Source organism: Pan paniscus, chromosome 20 (assembly GCF_029289425.2).
Source record: "Pan paniscus chromosome 20, NHGRI_mPanPan1-v2.0_pri, whole genome shotgun sequence".
Classification (NCBI taxonomy): Eukaryota; Metazoa; Chordata; class Mammalia; order Primates; family Hominidae; genus Pan; species Pan paniscus.
The window spans coordinates 15,906,719-15,927,456 of record NC_073269.2 but is presented as its reverse complement, the minus strand read 5'-3'; the positions used below and the strand labels follow the sequence as shown (position 1 = coordinate 15,927,456).

Here is a 20,738-nt window from a genome sequence, read left to right as displayed (position 1 = left end):
ACAGGTATGAGCCACTGCACACGGCCCCGACACTTCTTTTAAGGCTATCTCAGGGTATTGTGGACTTTCGTTACTAATTAGAAGTAGACTCCATATCTCTCCTACCCCTGTTATACAATGAACATTACACGTCTATTCTCTGCTGACCTACTAAAGCAGTTTATCAGTTGATTCTTTTGGATTTCCTAGGTATTAAATATCTTAGAGCCCACCATCACCCCGGCTAATTTTTGTATTTTTTAGTAGAGACGGGGTTTCATCATGTTGGCCAGGCTGGTCTCGAACTCCTGACCTTGGATCATCCACCCAACTTGCCCTCCCAAAATGCTGGGATTACAGGCGTGAGACACCGTGCCTGGCTTTAAATATCTTAGAACCAACTTTCAATATTTATTGCTTGTAATTTACTTCCAGCTTTACTGACAAGTCTCAACCATCTACAATATGTCTGATAACACTGGCGACAAGAGGCATCTCAGTTTACTGCAAGTTATCTACGAACTTGTTTAATCATTCATGTTGCATCATTTAATGGCTTTCCAGCCTTTACTGCGATTTTGCATAACACATATTGATAACATAGACAAGAATGCATTTCCTTATCTTAAACTATTCTTGTATTGCCATTTAAATCCTACAAATACAACACAGTTGATTGTTCCCTCATCTATAATGGAACTGCTACAAGGCTTTAAAAATATGATCTGCAATTAATCTGTTAAGTAATTCCAGTGAAAAGCCAGTAGGATTTCCCTTAGGTCACAAAAAATGATTTTACAGATCACTTGGAATAAACAGGTGGTAATAACACCGACATTTTAGGCAACAAAATCAGAGCTGGTACAGACATGCTGGAATTAAAATAGGAGTGAGACTTCTGGCTAAACCCAAATGAGGAGGTGGGCAAATTTCCTCCCCAAAAGCAACTATAAAGCCGGACAAATTGACAGAGTGAGCATTTCAGAGCTCAGCGAGTTGACCAAAGGTCTACTAGAATCACTGAACCTTAAAAAACTGAACTTCAGGTGGGAAGAGTGGGAGTTTGTAGCACTTTTACTGTGGGCCACTTTCACTTCTTCTGCCTCAGCTCTGGACACATGAACGTCTTACAGCTGGAGAGCTGCAGGCCATGAGGCTTGGCAGGGAGGTGGAAGGGGCTCAGTCACTTGTAGAAGGAAGCAATGCCCACAGCCAGTGGCACTGCTAATGGAAGTGAGATCAGCCACGGTAGGGAAAACCGTATCACTGGCTGAGGCTGAGTCTGTGCATATGCAAAGAGACACCAAAGGACTCAGCAAAGCATAAGTGTCAGGGAGAACCCGACAATGGCCCAAATGTGGAATGCATCTCCTCATACAACTGAACCATCAGCAGGAGAAAGAAGGCGTGTGTCTGAGCACAAACTGTGGCCAATCTTTGGATGACCACTAACTGACAAAGAAACACTGCCTGCCCCTAATGAACCAGGAAAAAAATCACGAATAAGATAAAACCAAAAAATGTTTAAAAGAATTGAGGAAATACAGCAGAGGCTATACACACTATGCAGGAACCAGATTTCACAGACTTAGCCCCAGGAAATTACTAAATAGACTAGATGCCACCACAACCTCCCAGAGTTTTAAAAGTCAGACTCCAGGGTAGCTAAAGTACGCTTCAACTAAACATGAAGAGGTAAGCAAAAAAATAGGAGAGGCCAGGCGTGGTGGCTCACGCCTGTAATCCCAACACTTTGGGAGGCCAAGGCAGGCGGATCACCTGAGGTCAGGAGTTCGAGACCAGCCTGACCAACATGGCGAAACCCTGTCTCTACTAAAAATACAAAAAAAAATTAGCCGGGTTTGGTGGCATGCACCTGTAGTCCCGGGAGGCTGAGGCAGGAGAATCACTTGAACCTGGGAGGCAGAGATTGCAGTGAGCCGAGATTGCTCCACTGCACTCCAGCCTGGGTGACAGAGCGAGACTCTGTCTCAAAAAAAAAAAGGCACTATAAAAATAAAAATCTAGGGAAAAAAAAACATTAAACACAAAAGGCAGTAAAGGAGGAACAAAAACAGGAGGCATAGAAAAGAAATAGCAAATGTAAGCCCAATCATATCAGAAATTACAGTAAATATAAATGGTCTTAAAAACTCAGTCAAAAAGCAGTCACTGTCATACTAGCTGAAAATGCAAAACCCATATGCTGTTGTAGATTCAGGTTGAAAGTAAAGGAAGGGAAAAAGATGTACCATGTGAACAATAATCATAAGAGGGTTAGAGTGACTAACACAGAACAGACTTTGACGCACTGGTTCGTGCCTGTAATCCCAATACTTTGGGAGGCCCAGGTGGGTGGATCGCTTAAGGTCAGCAGTTCGAGACCAGCCTGGCCAACATGGTGGAACCCCATCTCTACTAAAAATATTTTAAAAATTAGCTGGCATGGTGGCGGGCGCCTGTAATCCCAGCTACTCAGGAGGCTGAGGCAGGAGAATCACTTGAACCCGGGAGGCGGAGGTTGCAGTGAGCGAGATCGCGCCACTGCACTCCATCCTGGGCTATAGAGTGAGACTCTGTCTCAAAAAAAAAAAAAAATCACCGGTCAAGAGTTCAAGACCAGACTGGCCAACATGGTGTAACCCTGTCTCTACTAAAAATACAAAAATTAGCCAGGCATGGTGGCAGGTGCCTGAAGTCCCAGCTACTAGGGAGGCTGAGGCAGGAGAATCGCTTGAACACGGGAGGTGGAGGCTGCAGTGAGCCAACATCGCGCCACTGCACTCCAGCCTGGGCAACACAACAAGTCTCCATTTCAAAACAACAACAAAAAAATCATAAGTCAGACGTGGAGGTTCATGTCTGTAATCCCAGCACTTTGGGAGGCTGAGGCAGGTGGATCACTTCAGGTCGGGAGTTTGAGACCAGCCTGGCCAATATGATGAAACTCCATCTCTACTAAACATAAAAAAATTAGCTGGACGTGGTGGCAGGCGCCTGTAGTCCCAGCTACTTGGGAGGCTGAGGCAGGAGAATTGCTTGAACCCGGGAGGTGGAGGTTGCAATGAGCTGAGATTGCACCAGTGCACTCCAGCCTGGGTGACAGAGTGAGACTCCGTTTCAAAAAAAAAAAAAAAAATGGGCAAATGAGGCAGACCATTCCCAGATAAGGGATGCCAAGCACCTGAAATGCAGCCAGTGTGAAAAAGAAAATGAGTCTTAAATTTTATGTAATGTGACTGATTTAATTTAAAATGGAAATGGTCACATGTCGCCAGAAGCTGCCCTATTGGATAGGACAGCTCTAAAGCACCGACTTCAGGCAGGCCTGGGCCCTGCTGTTCCCTGCCCCACAAGATGCCCAGCCAGGGCAGGAGACGGTCACAACACACAGGGTGGAAGTCACTGCCAGTGGGCACTGAGAGCCTTGAAAGCCAGGAAATGCACTCTTACCTCTTCCTCTTCTTCTGAGCCACTTTCTTCACTATCAGACCTCGGAGCTACTTCATACCTAGAAAAAATATAAGGGCTTTCATACAAATCTGCTCAGAGCCAGCAGAATTCACTTTCCCTACCAAACCTGCCGGGAATTCAAACAGAAGTAAAATTGCTCCTGGCTGCCACCTCCCTGGAACAAGGCCCACCGAGGACTTGGATCCCCACTGCATCTGGAATGCAAGGCCCAACTCACCCCGGGTTCATCTCGAGCCAGGCCTCCAGCTGCCCGGCTTTGGGGGCATCTGTGCCTGTGAGGATCTTCCCACTCTCCACGTGGATCACCTTCACCGGGAGGTCGCTCATCTGGCTGGTCTCGTCCAGAGGCTGAAAAAGAGTCATTCGTGTGACACTGAGGTTGCAGGGCCTCCAGAACAAAGGCTTACAGAGGCCAAGGTGGGAAGCACCCACTCAACTGTCTGCACAGAAAATGGCAGGCAAACATGGCCAGTGGTGGGAAAATGCGTAAACTGTATACTCAGTAATCCAGTAAAAATATATAACCCATCAATCTTGGCTGACACTTGTTTCTTCTTTTTTTTTTTTTTTTTGAGACGGAGTCTCGCTCTGTCACCCAGGCTAGAGTGCAGTGGCGTGATCTCGGCTCTCGGCTCACTACAACCTCTGCCTCCTGGGTTCAAGCAATTCTCTGCCTCAGTCTCCCAACACCTGTTTCTTTAAGGTAACTGGCATATACATTGTAATTTTCAAATAGTCCAGACACTCATAGCTGAAAATTCAGGCCGGGCTGGTCTCAAACTCCTGGCCTCATGTGATCCACCCGCCTTGGCCTCCCAAAGTGCTGGGATTCCAGGCGTGACCCACTATGCTCGGCCCATTTTTATTTATTTTTTATTTTTATTTATTTATTTTTTTGAGACGGAGTCTCACTCTGTCGCCCAGGCTGGAGTGCAGTGGTGCGGTATCGGCTCACTGCAAGCTCCACCTCCCAGGTTCATGCCATTCTCCTGCCTCAGCCTCCAGAGTAGCTGGGACTACAGGTGCCCATCACCATGCCCAGCTAATTTTTAGTATTTTTAGTGGAGACGGGGTTTCACTGTGTTAGCCAGGACGGTCTCGATCTCCTGACCTCATGATCTGCCCACCTCGGCCTCCCAAGGCCCATTTTTTTTTTTTTTAACGAAAACTGAAGAGCATCATGTGGGCTCTCCCCATTCTTCTGTGCTCCAGCCTAAGTTTTTCTCTTCACAGTTTTCCACTGGTATCAGTTTCCTGTCCATCCTTCCAGATCAATTCCATGGATAAGAAACAAGGACTTAGACGTTTCCACTTTCTCCCTCTTTTTTACACTAATGGTTATATAATTTACATTCTTTGGACCTTGATTTTTTCCCCCACTTATACTCTATTTGTAGATTTCATCAAGGGTCCTCATTCTTTTTTGTTAAAAAGCTAATTGAAATATTTCAAAAATAATTCCTCTTAGCAACAAATATGAAACTCCTCCTGTTGAGATTCAATGGATAAACATTTTCTCCCTCATCAATTCTTGTATATTTCCTAGAAAAAACTTCCAGGATGGAGAAAAAGTTCTTGGTTTAAATTTTGGTTTTCATCTTCCAGGAATTTATAACTACCTGCAAAACTGCTGCGCTCACAGTGTCAATACCGTCCACACAGCGGAGGGATATCAGTCTCTACGCGCTAAAAGCTCACCCACAGAGCGGCCACCATAGAGAGTCACAGCAACCTCTTACCCCAACAATGGGCTCTGCAGGCTGCCTCAGTCAGGGACTTTCAACTCCACATCCTCTCTGGGATCACTGGGAGGAGCAGTCAAAGATGCCGATTGCTGCATGCCTCCCCTACACCCAAAATTCTGATTGAACTCCTCTGGAGTGAGGCTTGGGCATCCTCGCTTTTTTAAATTTTTAATTTACTTTTTATTTTTTGGAGACGGGCTCAGTACCATGGTTATTCACAGGTGTGATCACAGCCTCAAAGCCCTGGGCTCAAGTGATCCGCCTACCTCTGGCTCCCAAGCAGCTGGGACCACAAGTGCACACCACCATGCCCAGGTAATTATTTTATTTTTTGGAGAGACAGAGTCTCCCTATGTTGCCCAGGTTGGTCTTGAACTCCTGGACTAAAGCAATCCTCCCACCTCAGCCTCCTGAGCAGCTGCAACGACAGGCACATGCCTTCATGCTCAGCTACTACTTAGAAAAAGGTCCCCGGAGGATCACTTGAGCCCAGGACGTCAAGGCTGCGGTGAGCCATGATCTCATCACTGGACTCCAGCCTGGACAATAGAGAGACCTTGTCTCAAATAATAGTAGTAATAATAATAGAGAGCTCCCCAGGTGACTAGAACACACAACAGAGGCTGAGTACCACTGTCCGAGAACAAGGAAAACCCACAAGCAGCAGCAAGTGCCGGTGCCTGTTCTCAACACTCCACAGGACAGGCAGCCACAGCAGGACTGAGCACAAGCTCCCACTTCATGCACTTTCCCACTTCATGACTTTTTTTTTTTTTTTTTTTTTGAGACAGAGTCTCACTCTGTCGCCCAGGCTGGAGTGCAGTGGTGTGATCCGCCTCCCGGGTTTAAGCGATTCTCCTGCCTCAGCCTCCTAGTAGCTGGGACTACAGAAGCCACCACGCCTGGCTAATGTTTGTATTTTTAGTAGAGACTGGGTTTCACCATACTGGCCAGACTGGTCTCGAACTCCTGACCTCATGATCTGCCTGCCTCGGCCTCCCAAAGTGCTGGGATTACAGATTTGAGCCACCGCACCTGGCCCATTACTTTTTTCTTGAGTCCTCCAGATGGCTTCAGAACTGTGAGCCAGAACTGGCTGACAGAGAGAGACCCTGTCTCAAGTAATAAAAAGCTCCCCAGGCTGGAATGCAGTGGTACAAACACAGTGCACTGCAGCCTGGACCTCCTGGGCTAAGTTATCCCCCCACCTCAGCCTCTCGAGTAGGTGGGACTACAGGCGTGCGCACCAAGCCTGGTTAATTTTTTGTAGAGATGAGGTTTCACCATGTTGCTCAGGCTGGTTTCGAACTCCTGGGCTCAAGCGATCCACCCACCTTAGCATCCCAAACTGCTGGGGTTATAGGCATGAGCCACCACACCTGGTCCAAAGTAACTTCTTTTTTTTTTTTTTTTGAGACAGAATCTCACTCTGTCACCCAGGCTGGAGTGGAATGGCCATGAACCTGGCTCACTGCAACCTCCACCTCTCAGGTTCAACCGATTCTCTTGCCTCAGCCTCCCAAGTAGCTGGGACTACAGGCGTGTGCCCCCACACCTGGCTAATTTTTTGTATTTTTAGCAGAGACGAGGTTTCACTATGTTGGTCAGGCTGGTCTTGAACTCTTGACCTTAGGTGATCCGCCCACCTTGGCCTCCCAAAGTGCTGGGATTACAGGCATGAGCCACCGCACCTGGCCCCAGTAACTTCTGGACACAGTATTTGGAACACATATCCTGAGGTAGAGGAACTCTATAAATACTGAACTCTAACTAGGAGACTTCTGCATAGAGGTGTCCATTAGCACTTTGGAACGTACTTTCTATGTATTCTAAAATGGAGCAGGTAAGTAAGCCTATTATTGCTAAGGGAAATCAGGTTGCTGATTTTAGAATTATGGAAAGGCGGAAAGGATAAAAATTAACCCTGTGCTGTTGGATTAGAATTGGAGGTGTCAGTATAACCTCAAGATTCTTTTTGCGTGTGAGATAGGGTCTCACTGTCTTGACCAGGCTGGAGTGCAATGGTGAGATTACAGCTCACTACAGCCTCAAACTCTTGGACTCAAGTGATCCTCCCACCTCAGCCTCTCAAGTAGCTGGGACCACAGGTGCATGCCACTACACCCAACTAATTTTTAAAATTTTTTATAAAGACAAGGTTTTGCCATATTGCCCACACTGGTCTCGAACTCCTGGGCTCAAGTAGTCCTCCCATATTGGCCTCCCAAAGTACTGGGAATACAGGCATGAGCCACCATGCCCAGCCACAAGTTTTAATATATACAAACAGCAATGCAGATGAGTATGTGTACATACATCTATTTCCCAGATCCGGCTGCTCAGAGGGCCTAGAAGCAGTGATGGCCCACTAGCAGGAAGCACCCCCAAAGTCAGATCTTGGCATGTAAATATTCTTCTGTAATAATACAAAATATAGCCAGGCATAGTGGCTCATGTCTGTAATCCTAGCACTTTGGGAGGCCAAGGCAGGTAGATTGCTTGAGCTCAGGAGTTCGAGACCAGCCTGGGCAACATGGTGAAACCCTGTCTCTACAAAAAAATACAGAACACTTAACCAAGCATGGTGGCGTGTGCCTGTAGCCCCAGGTACTCAGGAGGCTGAGGTGGGAGGATCGCTTCAGTCCAGGAGGTTGAGACTACAGGGAGCCATGATTGCACCACCACACACTCCGGCCTGGGTGACACAGGGAGACCCCGTCTTGACAGACAAAAAAAAAAAAAAAAAAAAAAAAGGAACCAGGACTCCCTGGAGAAAGAGCTGGCTCCAGAGAGCTCAGGCAGGGAAAGCAGAAGAAAAGTCTGATGAGGAGGGAAGTGCTCCAGGAATGGTGGGCACGTACCAAAAGCAAACAGGAGCCAATGGCAAGGGGCTCCTGCTGGCTAAAGCTAAATGACCAAAAGAAATCATTTTAAAGGATCGGAATCCATTCATTCAACTAAACAAGAATCCATAAGTCTACACCAGGGGTTGGCAGACCACGGCCACAGGACTAACAGGACCGAAGAGAAAGCTTTTCCTACTATAGAAAAACAAACAAATCAATGCAGAAAGAACGATGGAAATAAAAGTCACCATCCTGTAGCCATCACAGCAAAAACTGATACAGGCAAAAAAAAAAAAAAAAAAAAAAAGATACTAAAAGGAGTAGCTGGAATTCTGAGGAGTTACAACATAGTTACAGAGTCTCAAGTATCTCCCTACAGGGTACTTACTGATTACAAAAGAAAAAAACAGTAACTGGACAGTGGAGATCCCTTGGCAGGGGTTCCAAGTCAGCATCACCAGTGACCTTATTTGCTAACCTCCGCCATGCACTCTCGATATGACACCCTGAGAGGGACCCAGGGCCATGTTGGGTCTGCCTGCCAGAGACACATAACCCAACTCCAACCACAAGGAACATCAGACAAACCAAAGTCCGGGGCCACTGGATGACATAGCTGGCCTGAAGCCAAGCGTGGTGGCTCACGCCTATAATCACAGCCTTTGGAAGGCCGAGGTGGGAGGATCACTTGAGTCCAGGAGTTCAAGACCAGCCTGGGCAACATGAGACCCCATCTCTGCAAAAACACACACACACACACACACACACACACACACACACGGAGCTCTTTAAGACTGAAGCTGACTAAAGGGACCTCCACTAAATGTGACCCGGGATTCTCTGCTGCTGTGAAGATAACTGGAAAAACTGGCCAAACCTCATACGAAGGCCTATAGATTGGATAACAGTGCTGTACCAATGTTCACCTCCTGTGTCCGTCACCTCGGTACAGTGTGCAGAAACAACCTTGTCTTTATGAAGTAGATAATGAATTACATGGAGGTAAGGCGCTGTCACGTCTGCATTTGACTCTCAAAGAGTTTAGGAAAAAACACAGGTGAAGGCCAGGTGCGGGGGCTCATGCCTATAATCCTAACACTTTGGGAGGCTGAGGCAGGAGGATGCCTGAGCCCAGGAATTGGAGACCAGCCTGAAAAACATATGGAACCCCCGTCTCTATAGAAAATAAATTTTAAAAAATTAGGCCAGGCGTGGTGGCTTATGCCTGTAATCCTGGCACTTTGGGAGGCCAAGGCGGGTGGATCACTTGAGATCAGGAGTTCAAGACCAGCCTGGCCAACATGGTGAAACCCCGTCTCTACTAAAAATACAAAAACTGGCTGGCCATAGTGGATCAAGCCTGTAATCCCAGCATTTTGGGAGGCCAATGTTCACGAGGTCAGGAGATTGAAACCATCCTAGCTAACACGGTGAAATCCCATCTCTACTAAAAACACAAAAAATTAGCCGGGCGTGGTAGCAGGTGCCTGTAGTCCCAGCTACTCGGGAGGCTGAGGCAGGAGAATGGCGTGAACCCAGGAGGCGGAGCTTGCAGTGAGCCGAGATTGTGCCATTGCACTCCAGCCTGTGTGACAGAACGAGACTCCGTCTAAAATAAATAAATAAATAAATAAAAATAAAATTAATTGGGCGTGGTGGTGGATGCCTATAATCCCAGCTACTCAGGAGGCTGAGGCAGGAGAATTGATTGAACTCGCGGGGCGGAGGCTGCAATGAGCCAAGACTGCACCACTTTACTCTAGCCTGGGCAAAAGAGCAAAACTCCATCTCAAAAAAAAAAAACAACTTAGCTGGGTGTGGTGGGGCATAACCGTAATCCCAGCTACTCGAAGGGTAGGATCACTTGAGCCCAGGAGGTCAAGGCTGCAGTGAGCCATCCGCCACTGCAATCCAGCCTGGGTGACAGAGAGACCCTGTCTCAAAGAAACAAAACAAAACACAAAACGTGAAAATGGAGACTCTGGGTGAAGAACACACAGGACATCTCTGGACGGTTCTTGCACCTCTCCTGTAAGTCGGACGTTACAACAAAGTAAAACCTGAAAGATGAATCCTGTGGCACATGCATAGAAAAAGGTCTGGAAGAAAACACAACATGTGGGATGTGGGGTCGGGTGGGATGGGCGTCAGAGGACACCCTGGGGTTCTCACCATCATCATATGTCATTGTTCGTAATTTTAAAAGAACACAGGTTTTAAAGTCTGAAACAGACCAACGCCTTAGGGCTAGCTTGATACTTCCACAAGAAACCCTGCTTCCTCACCTCGCCATCCGGTCCGATGGCAGGCGTCTGTCCTTCTGCATTTTCTGCCTTCTGGAAATAGAGAGAGACACCATCAGGCCCTGACCCGCAAGGCTGAGGCCACACACGTGAAGACGGCTGCTCCCATCCCACCCGCGGCGGGCACCATGCCAGGCCCAGCACACCTTCTTTTTCTTTTTCTTCTTTTTCTCCTTGGCGACCTGGGCAGCCTTGTGCTGCCGCACCAGCTCCGTGAGGTTAGCCACGTACTCGTCTGTCTGCTGCAAGAGGTAGGCCAGGCGCTTGTCCTTCTTCTGGTCGATGAGCTTGCGGTACCCCTCCTCATCTTCAGCCTACAAAAGCATGGGGGTTACTGCAATGTGGTGGCACAATGTGCATGTCTGTGAGCACCCACGGCCAGTCAATCCAGAAGCGCACTGAGGGCGCGCGTGGCTCACGCGGGTGCCGTGCCACCAGCCCTTCACACGGCAATCGACTCCTCATTCAGGAATCATTTCCTCAAAACCTACCAAGGGCTAGGTTCCAAGGGCACCTGCTAGGCAGACAGTCCCGCCAGGAGCCATTTACAGAGGCCATGAGCCAGTCCTGTCCTACCCACTCTGTCCACGAAATACACCCCAAACCCAAAGCCTTCTCTCCACCAAGTCCAAGGTGCATCCCTCCCACCACCTCCTACAGCAGCCCCCCACCTTTCTAAGAATACATCAGATCACATCACCCCACTGCCAAAACCCTCCCGGGTGAGGCTCCCCTTCATGATCAGAACTCAACCCAGAGTCCTCCCAATGGTCTGAAAGGTCCCACCTCCCACCTGCCCCTGTAAGCTCTGACCTCACCTCCTGCCCCACACGACGCTGTTCTGGGAGCCCAGGGCTACCGGCTGCCCTGGCACATGGCTGCCTGCCACCTCAACCTTTGTCCGCACTGCCTGGGGCTCCTTCCCTGGGTCTCTGCGTTTGTGCATCAGGGCCACCCTTTGGGCCTCTGTTTCAAGGCTTTTACTTACTACCCTGTCCCTCCCCTTCCACTCCACTTCCCCCTCCTCACTGTAGCGGTCACCATCCACTACTCTGTTTGCTTCATTTGCGTATCTGCCCCTCAAGCACAACCAGGAGCCCCCACAAGGGCAGGGGCCATGTCCCCGTACACAGAGCAGCACCTGGCCCAGAACACGCTGCCAATATCTGCCCAACCAGCGACTCAGTCACAAATAAATGGTCAGAGATGTTTATGCTAGGGGTCGGGGGTCTGGATCACACCACCTGGCTCTCACAGAACGAGGGAAGGGGGCACCACCTCCATTTTCCAGAGAAGGCAGAGGAGCCGGCTAAGTGGCCTGAGGTCACACAGTCATTCTGATGATCAGAGAGATCAGCAAATATCCAAGCCCAGGACTGACTCCCAAGCCCGCGCCTGCTCTTTTCCCTCTGTCCCACCTCGAACTCTGAGCTGTGAAATGCCTTGGCGTAACCCTGGGGAGTGACCCCTGGAGCCCGCAGTACCAGCTACATGTGTAGAAGAGCGCACGTCAAGAAGGCAGGACCATACCATGAGCCTCCGCATGCGCTCCTTCTCGATCCGCTCGTTCTCTTTCTTCTGCTCCCGCTCCGTGTTGGCGTGGTACGTGGCCACTGCCTTGGTCAGCTTCTGGATTTTGCCTGTGACGGATCTGTGATATTCCTTGAAATCCTTGGCATGCTGGAGAATGCTATTGAGGTATTCCTGCAGGAACGCACAAAAGAGAAGGCTGACCCTTCAGCAGCATGGTGGACACATCTCCCCGCAAGGCTTGTTTAAAACCTAGAACATTGGCCTGTAATCCCAGCACTTTGGGAGGCAGAGGAGGGCAGATCACGAGGTCAGGAGATCGAGATCATCCTGGCTAACACGGTGAAACCCCGTCTCTACTAAAAATAAAAATAAAAAAATTAGGGCTGGGCACAGTGGCTTCATGCCTGTAATCCCAGCACTTTGGGAGGCTGAGGCGGGCGGATCATGAGGTCAGGAGATCGAGACCATGGTAAAACCCCATCTCTACTAACAAAAAAAAATTCAAAAAATCAGCCGGGCGTGGTGAGGGGGCGCCTGTAGTCCCAGCTACTCGGGAGGCTGAGGCAGGAGAATGGCATGAACCCGGGAGGCGGAGCTTGCAGTGAGCCGAGATCGTGCCACTGTGCTCCAGCCTGGGCAACAGAGTGAGACTCTGTCTCAAAAAAAAAAAAAAAAAAAAAAAAAAAAAAAAACCCTAGAATATCGCTTTGGGAGGCTGAGGAGGACAAAATGCCTGAGGTCAGGAGTTCGAGACCAGCCCAGCCAACATAGTGAAACCCCATCTCTACTACAAATACAAAAAATATTAGCCAGGTGTGGTGGCACATGCCTGTAATCCCAGCTACTCAGGAGGCCAAGGCAGGAGAATCGCTTGAATCCAGGAGACAGAGCTTGCAGTGAGCCGAGATCGCGCCACTGCACTCCAGCCTGGGCGACAGAGCGAGACTCCGTCTCAAAAAAAAAAAAAACTAAGCACCGGCAACTGTGGGTGGGAAAGGCCCTCGAACACAGCAGGTAGGCACACAGTGCAGTCGACTGGCAGGGCAGCGTGGCACGGATGTGAAATGTCTCAAAAATGCTTCCAACCCTTCACCCAACTTATTCCATCACTACAAATTTATTTTAAGGAAATATCAGAGACCAGCTCCAAAATGTTCAAGCCAAGAATTCCGGTCCTAGCATGATTTTTCATTTTCAAAAGCTGAAACATGCTGCATGTCCTCAAACAGGAAAAAGGTGACATAAATGATTAGATCCTGGACACATAGAAATGGAATACAGTGTAGACATCAAAAGTCATGTTTCCGTGATACTTAAAAACAAAGCGATGTGGCCAGGAGCAGCGGCTCACGCCTGTAATTCCAGCACTTTGGAAGGCCAAGGCAGGCGGATCACTTGAGGTCAGGAGTTCAAGACCAGCCTGGCCAACAGGGTGAATCCCCATCTCTACTAAAAGTACAAAAATTAGCCAGGTGTGGTGGTGCACACCTGTAATTCCAGCTGCTCAGGTGGCTGAGGCAGGAGAATCGCTTGAACCCAGAAGACAGAGGCTGCAGTGAGTGGAGATCGTGCCACTGCACTCCAGCCTGGGCAACAGAGTGAGATTCTGACTCAAAAAAAAAAAAAAAAAAAAAAGCAAAGTTTTAGAAAAAATTTAAAAAGGGCTATTTAACCTTGTATTAATATACGAGAAAAAAGGCTGAAATAATATATATATAAAAATGTTGGTGGTCAGGAGCAGTGGCTCACGTCTGTAATCCCAGCACTTTGGGAAGCCGAGGCAGGCGGATCACGAGGTCAACAGTTTGAGACCAGCAGCCTGGCCAACATAGTGAAACCTCATCTCTACTAAAAATATAAAAAATTAGCCAGGCATGGTGGCAGGTGCCTGTAGTCCCAGCTACTTGGGAGGCTGAGGCAGGAAAATCGCTTGAACCCAGGAGGCAGAGGTTGTGTCGAGCCAAGATCGCACCACTGCACTCCGGCCTGGGCAACAAGAATGAAACTCTGTCTCAAAAAAAGAAAAAAACAAACAGGTGTGGCGGCGCACATCTGTAATCCCAACTACTCGGGAGGCTGAGGCAGGAGAATCCCTTGAACCCAGGAGGCAGAGGTTGCAGTGAGCCAAGATCGTGCCATTGCACTCCAGTCCGGGTGACAAGAGTGAAACTCCATCTCAAAAAAAAAAAAAAATGTTGGCCAGGCACGGGGGATTACGCCTGCAATCTTAGCACTTTGAGAGGCCAAGGCGGACAGATCACTTGAGGTCAGGAATTTGAAACCAGCCTGACCAACATGGTGAAACCCCATCTCTACTAAAAATACAAAAAAAAAGTTAGCCAGGCATGGTGGCAGGTGCCTGTAATCCCAGCTACTAGGTAGGCTGAGGCAGGAAAACTGCTTGAACCCAGGAGATGGAGGTTGCAGTGAGCCGAGATTGCACCACTGCACTCCAGCCTCAGTGACACAGCGAGACTCCATCTCAAAAAAAAAAAAAAGTTAACAGATTGCTGTGTTGACTGTCTAGATTATTTTACACTACACCAATAAGATATTATAGAAAATCTCTAGAAAATCTATAAATGACCAAATCAGCACAATCATCCCCAAATCCTTACTTGATTTTAGATTTGAAGATTTCCGTCTTACTGATTCATCTTGGGAAACCCTGAGTCAGATCAGTCCCTGCACTGCCCAGAACCCTCTATGGCTCCCACTTTACTCAGAGCAAAAGCCCAAATCCTCCATGCAGCTCACAAGGCCCTGCATCACCTGCTCGTCACCTCCCTGCGCTCCCTTCCTCCAGCTCTCCCCGCCACTCACTCTACTCTGGCTCATGCAGGTCCTTGCTTTCCAGAGAAAACACAGGCACATTCCAGCCCCAGGGCCCTTGCACCTTCTCCTTTTCCCAGAAAGCTCTTTCCCACAGATCTGTGTGCCTCCCTTCCTTGGGAGTCTGCCCAGATGTCACCTCCAAAAGAAAGAACTCCCCCAACATCAGTTCTACAACAGCCCGTTCCTTCCTCTCTATCCTGGCTTGATTTTTCTTTGTGCCCTATCACCTTCCAGACGTGCTACGCGTGGATTTCATCACTATCTTCTCCCTACCATTGGGTTGTTACACCAATACACTCTCAGTGCCTAGAATACTGTTACAATGAGCAAAAGAGAGAGACAAGCAGCATGTTTAGGAACAAAGCAAACACAGCCCTGTGGCAACCGCTGGACAAGCCAGGCAGCCAGGTGGGCGGGCTGCAGGGCCTTGGGGCCGCCGGGGCGTACCTGGTGCTTCTGCCGGCGCTTGCGCTCCTGCTCGATCTTCTGCTGCTTCTCCAGCTTCTCAGTGATGCGGGCCTCGCGCAGGGACTGGCGCTTGCTGCGCTTGTAGGCCTTAGCATTGAGGGCTGTCTCCAGCGCTGTGTCCCTCCGCATGCACACCACCACCTCCTGGCGCAGCTGTAGGAGGGAAGAGGACAAGCCCGCGCACTGCACAGCTCTGTGGCATCCACAATGACAAACACGTATGGTGATGTCACATGCTTCACCGCTAAAGGAGCATTGTAAGTGCCTTACACACCCAGTCCGTGTGTGCAGGGGACGTCTAGCAGGTGCCCCCGGGCAGGGCGAGCACAGGATAGAAGGTGATCACTTCTGGACATCTATCCAGGGGGTCCTCTCGGACTTCCAGCTTGCCTCCCCTCTACCACACACACGTCTTAGGAGTCATTCAGAAGTATAACACTCTTGGCTGGGTGTGGTGGCTTAACACCAGTAATCCCAACACTTTGGGAGGCCAAGGTGGGAGGATTGCTCAAGCCCAGGAGTTTGAGACCAACCTGGGCAACATGGAGAGACCTCACTTCTACAAAAACTAAAAGAAAAATTAACTAGGCGGCCAGGAGCAGTGGCTCATGCCTGTAATCCCAGCACTTTGGGAGGCTGAGACAGGTTGATGGCTTGAGCTCAGGAGTTCGAGACTAGCCTGGGCGACATGGCGAAACCCTGTGTCTATTAAAAATACAAAAACCAGGCCTGCGTGGTGGCTCATGCCTGTAATCCCAGCACTTTGGGAGGCCGAGGCAGGAGGATCACCTGAGGTCAGGAGTTCAAGACCAGCCTGGCCAACATGGTGAAACACTGTCTCTACTAAAAATACAAAAATTAGCCAGGCGTGGGGCACATGCCTGTAATCCCAGCTACTCAGGAGGCTGAGGTGGGAGAATCACTTGAACCTGGAAGGCAGAGGTTGCAGTGAGCCAAGATTGTGCCACTGCACTTCAAAAAAAATCAGCCCGGCATGGTGGTGCACACCTGTAATCCCAGCTACTCAGTGGCTGAGACAGGAAAATCACTTGAACCACAGAGGCAGAGGCCGCAGTGGGGTGAGATGGCACCACTGCACTCCAGCCTGGGTGACAGAGTGAGACCCTGTTTCAAAAAAAAGAAAAATATAGCCAGGTGTAATGGTGCACGCCTATAGTCCCAGCTACTCTGGAGGCTGAAGCGGGAGGAGGACATGAGCCTGGGAGACCAAGTTTGCAGTGAGCAGTGATCTCTCCACTGCACTCCAGGGTCTAAGCACAGTACCCTCAGAAATAGACCCATGCAGGACGGCACGTGGTGGCTCATGCCTGTAATCCCAGCACTTTGGGAGGCCAAGGCAGGCCGATCATTTGAGGTCAAGAGTTTGAGACCAGCCTGGCCAATATGGTGAAACCTGTCTCTACTAAAAATATAAAAATTAGGCATGGTGGCACACGCTTGTAATCCCAGCTACTTGGGAGGCTGAAGCAGAAGAATTACTTGATCCCAGGAGGCGTCAGTTGCAGTGAGCAGAGTTTATGCCACTGCACTCCAGCCTAGGTGATAGAGCAAGACTGTTTCCAAAAAAAAAAAAGGGAAAGGGAAAGGAAGAAAGAAGCCCATACAAGTCTGCTTTGAGGCGGCAAGTGCTTTAGGGTAGTGAGGTCCACGTCCCCAGCACTGCGCAGGCCGTAAGAGGAAGGCTCTGCAGTCATTGAGTGCCCATGGGTGGCCACGGCTGCTTTTCACAGCCCAGGCAGGTGTAATACTAGCCAGGCAAGCCGTACTTGGAGCCTTAGCAGCAGTGTTGGTGACAAAGGCCCTTTTCAGAAAGCTGCGGCCATGCCAGCACCCACCTGCCTCTGGAAGTTCAGCAGCCTGAGGGCCTTGAGCTCAATGGTCGCTTTGGTTCGCAAATCCCCGGCCAGGGACCCGGGAAGGTTTTCAAGTTCCTGAATTCGGTGTGCGATGCGAGCCTGCAGCCTGGGAGCAGAGACAAGGAGCAAAGGCGGTGAGAGGGTTGCCAGGGCACCCAGTTACAGCTGGAGCTGCAGGGGACCCATCCCTCGAGAGAGGCAGGCACTAGTCATGAGGCAAGAGATGCCTCAGAAGAGGATGCTGGCCGCAGGGCACAGCAGAGAGGGAGATAGCCCGGGGCACTCCTCAGGACCGGGCCTCAGGGGACAGCAAACAAGATTCCTGATAGACGCGCCCAGGTCATGCCTTTTCAGTGGTGTGAGCCAGGTTCTGGCGTCAGGCGGGCCAAGGTTTTCATGCAGCTCTGGCATGGATGAGGCGCAGGGCGGTGGGAATCTATTTCAACTGCACACCTCAGTATTCTCACCTCAAAACTGAGGCAACCCCTCGGAGTGACCCTAGAGGCTTGGTCTGAAGGTTACGAAGGTTACATGCGAAGGTTATGTGGGCTAATTCTCTTAATCAGTCTTTCTGCACATACTCATTGAGCACCAACTGTATGCCAGGGACCATTTTAAGTGCAGGGCCTTAGCACTAAACAAGAACAACAAAGCAAGGAACTCTCAGTCTCATTAGAAAACACAGGCCATAAAGGAGATTTAAAACAAATAAAATATCCACTGCAATTCCAGAGAGTGGCTGGAAGTGACAGGAAGGGCCTCCATGAGGAGGGAACCCCAGCAATCAGGCCTGAATGAGTAGAAGGAGCCATGCACAGCCTGTGCAAAGGTCCTGGGGCAGGAACAAGCCTAACTTGTTAAATAAATGAAAAGAGGAACAGAGAGACTGGGATGGGTGAGGAAGGATGCTGGGCAGGAGTGGACATAAGGCAAAGCTTATTGGGCAGATAATTGAAGCTACAGACAGGTTTTAATCCACGGAGTAGATCTGATGTCAATCAATCATAAAAAGAGAATTCATGCCAGGTGCGGTGGCTCATGCCTGTAATCCCAGCACTTTGGGAGCATCTGAGGTCAGGAGCTCGAGACCAGCCTGACCAACATGGAGAAACCCTGTCTCTACTAAAATAAATACAAAATTAGCCAGGTGTGGTGGCGCATGCCTATAATCCCAGCTACTCAGGAGGCTGAGGCAGAAGAATCGCTTGAAGCCAGGAGATGGAGGTTGCAGTGAGCCGAGATTGCGCCATTGCACTCCAGCGTGGGCAACAAGAGTGAAACTCCGTCTCAAAAAAAAAAAAAGAGAGAGAACTCAAACTGCTGTGTGGGAAACAGACCGCAGCCAGGGTGGGAGCAGGGAGGTGAGGAAGGAGGTGTAGGCCAAGTGGCAGTGGTGGGCACAGGGCACTGTTTGCTAGAGTGGGGGAGAAAGTTGAGTGGCTTCCCCAGGGGGACATGGGGGACACAGGGCAGTGACCTTGGCAACTGGGCCCCGCCCTCACCTGTACTCGCGCTCCTGCAGGATCTCCACAGGGTCGAGGCCCCGCGGCTTCTGGATGGGGGTGATGCGGCTCTGCTTCTGGTGCAGTGGCACCATGGGCGCGGGCTGGGCCGGCTGCCCGGGGGACTGGGTCTGCGGTGGCATCACGGGCGAGGCGGCGGGTGGGACAGCAGGGGGCGCGGGGGAAGGGCGGCCCGTTGGCTGCGGGGGAATCAGCTTCTGAGGGGTGCTCGTGGGGGCAGCAGCATTCGCCATGGGTCCTGGGAGAAGGCAAGGGGCCAGGGCGTCATGTTGAGCTCTGGGGCCCATCCCAGGCTGGAAATGGAAAGCTGCTGAGCTGCTTGAGGCATTGGGGACAGGCAGACCCCGCCCATCTCCCACCTTTCACCCAGGGGTGTCCTTCACACCTGCCTTGGGCTCCAACCTCCTCCAGATCTCAGCCTCACCCTCGTCCTTCACACCCTCCACTGGGGCCAGCCCCAGGCTCCCAAGGCCTTTTTGTTCTGTCTGTGGCTCTATGGCAGCATTTCCTGTCATCTCCTCCTAGTGCCAACTAAATCCAGTGGAAGCAATTTGCCCCTCAATGCCCATCGCTAAACCTCAGGCTCCAAGAGGATGGGTAATGAGTCCCACTGCCTCTTTGAGCCCAACAGATGGGAGCCTGCAGCACTTACTGAGCAATTACATATACAGGGCTCAGGGACTGGGCGAAGGCCACAAGCTGTCAGAGGAGGGATGAACGACAGCCTTTGGGAACTGACTGGCTACAGGGGAGACCCGGGGACCACCACAAGAAAAGTACAGGCTGCAGTTCAGCCTGACCACCCTCGGCCCTTTCTCCCTGACAAAGCTCATCTCAAGGACCCAAGCTTGAGACGGGGAGTAAGGGCACGGGTGCACCACCATAGAAGAGGGAGCTCACCTTCAGGCCAGGGCTTGGGAGGCCCTCCAGGAGGCTGGCCTGGCATCCCGGGGGGCACGCCTGAGGGTCCTGGGGGAGGCATGTTGGGCCCTCCCATACCTACATGTAGGGAGAAACAAAAGAGAAAACAGCGCGTCCCAGGTTTATGCCTGCGCCCAGCCCCGTGGGCAGCCCTGGCTCCAGGGGACACAGCAGATATACCTATTAACCAGCGGCCCCAGGGGAAGCGGGGAGCTGGGGAAGCAGCATTTAGCTGCCCCCACCACCCGAGCACCCAGAAGTGCAGTATGGGCCTGTGCAATCCCAAACCGGGGAACCCAGTCGGCAACAGAGCACGGTCTGTCCACCCCGCCACTCACGCCCCAGCCATTCGCTCTGAGACACCTGAGGGCCAGGGCAGCCAGTCTTACCATGAGGCCTGCTGTAATTTGGAGGTGCCGGGCCGGGACCCGGGCCGGGGCCAGGGCCAGGGCCAGGGCCGGGTCCTGTTGCGGACACCGAGGGTGGAGGTAGCGTTGGCATCTGCTGCTGCATCCCGGGCATTGGCCGCTTGCCCTGCACCGCCATCTGCAGGTGGTCGGGGAGGGGCTGCCCCCTGGCCAGCATCTTGTAGGCCATGATCTGAGCTCTGAGCTGGTGCAGCTGGTTCTGGTTAAATGGGGTTGGGCCCCGGTTCTGCTGCCCCAAGGCCTGGGGGTCAGCACCATCCAGCGGGGCACCTCCTGGTCCGGAAGACATCTGGGGCCCCGAAGACGGGCCACTGGCTGGAACTGGACTAGAGGCATGCTCAGAGCCACCCAGGGGCGAGGGGTAACCTGCAGAGAAAGGCCAGCCCACTGGTCACGCGGCAGCATATGTCTGTGATTTTTACAGCCTATTCCCCCTACACCAGCTCCTACTCTGAGACAGGGCACAGCCAAATGGCATCCTTCTCTTGAGTCAACCAGGGGCACCTGGAGGGCACATGCTGAAGGCACCTCAGCCCAGCAGCCGACCTGGTGGATTTGGTTTGGCCCACGTCTCAGTAAGGTGCTTCTGGTTAATGCTGAGAACCTGTGCATGAAATCACGGCTCTCTCCAGGCTTCCGCCTGCCTGTCCACAGGCGGGGTCCACATCCTCGGGCTCGCCAGGCCCACCCCCAACACTTCCATTCCCAGTGCAGCCCCTGAGCTTCCCACCCCTGATGACAGCAAGGCCTTGGAAAGTCACCCACCATATCACTTCTCAATTGTCCTCGTACAGAAAAGGCACCTG

The 20,738-nt window shown here is 50.9% G+C and overlaps 1 protein-coding gene across 19 annotated transcripts in view; it reads right to left on the bottom strand.

The window, feature by feature from the left end:
• Positions 1-20,738, bottom strand: part of SMARCA4 (SWI/SNF related, matrix associated, actin dependent regulator of chromatin, subfamily a, member 4) — a 100,989-nt gene that overhangs the window by 55,417 nt on the left and 24,834 nt on the right. For all 19 annotated transcript variants that reach the window (XM_034945788.3, XM_055104275.2, XM_057300717.2 and 16 more), the window contains 10 exons: positions 19,894-20,298; positions 19,484-19,582; positions 18,563-18,821; positions 17,040-17,166; positions 15,163-15,336; positions 11,878-12,051; positions 10,494-10,661; positions 10,330-10,380; positions 3,671-3,801; positions 3,433-3,490 (listed from right to left, as the gene is read on the bottom strand). In XM_034945788.3, coding sequence (XP_034801679.1) covers positions 3,433-3,490; positions 3,671-3,801; positions 10,330-10,380; positions 10,494-10,661; positions 11,878-12,051; positions 15,163-15,336; positions 17,040-17,166; positions 18,563-18,821; positions 19,484-19,582; positions 19,894-20,298 — 1,646 coding nt within the window. The remainder of the gene's footprint in view (positions 1-3,432; positions 3,491-3,670; positions 3,802-10,329; positions 10,381-10,493; positions 10,662-11,877; positions 12,052-15,162; positions 15,337-17,039; positions 17,167-18,562; positions 18,822-19,483; positions 19,583-19,893; positions 20,299-20,738) is intronic.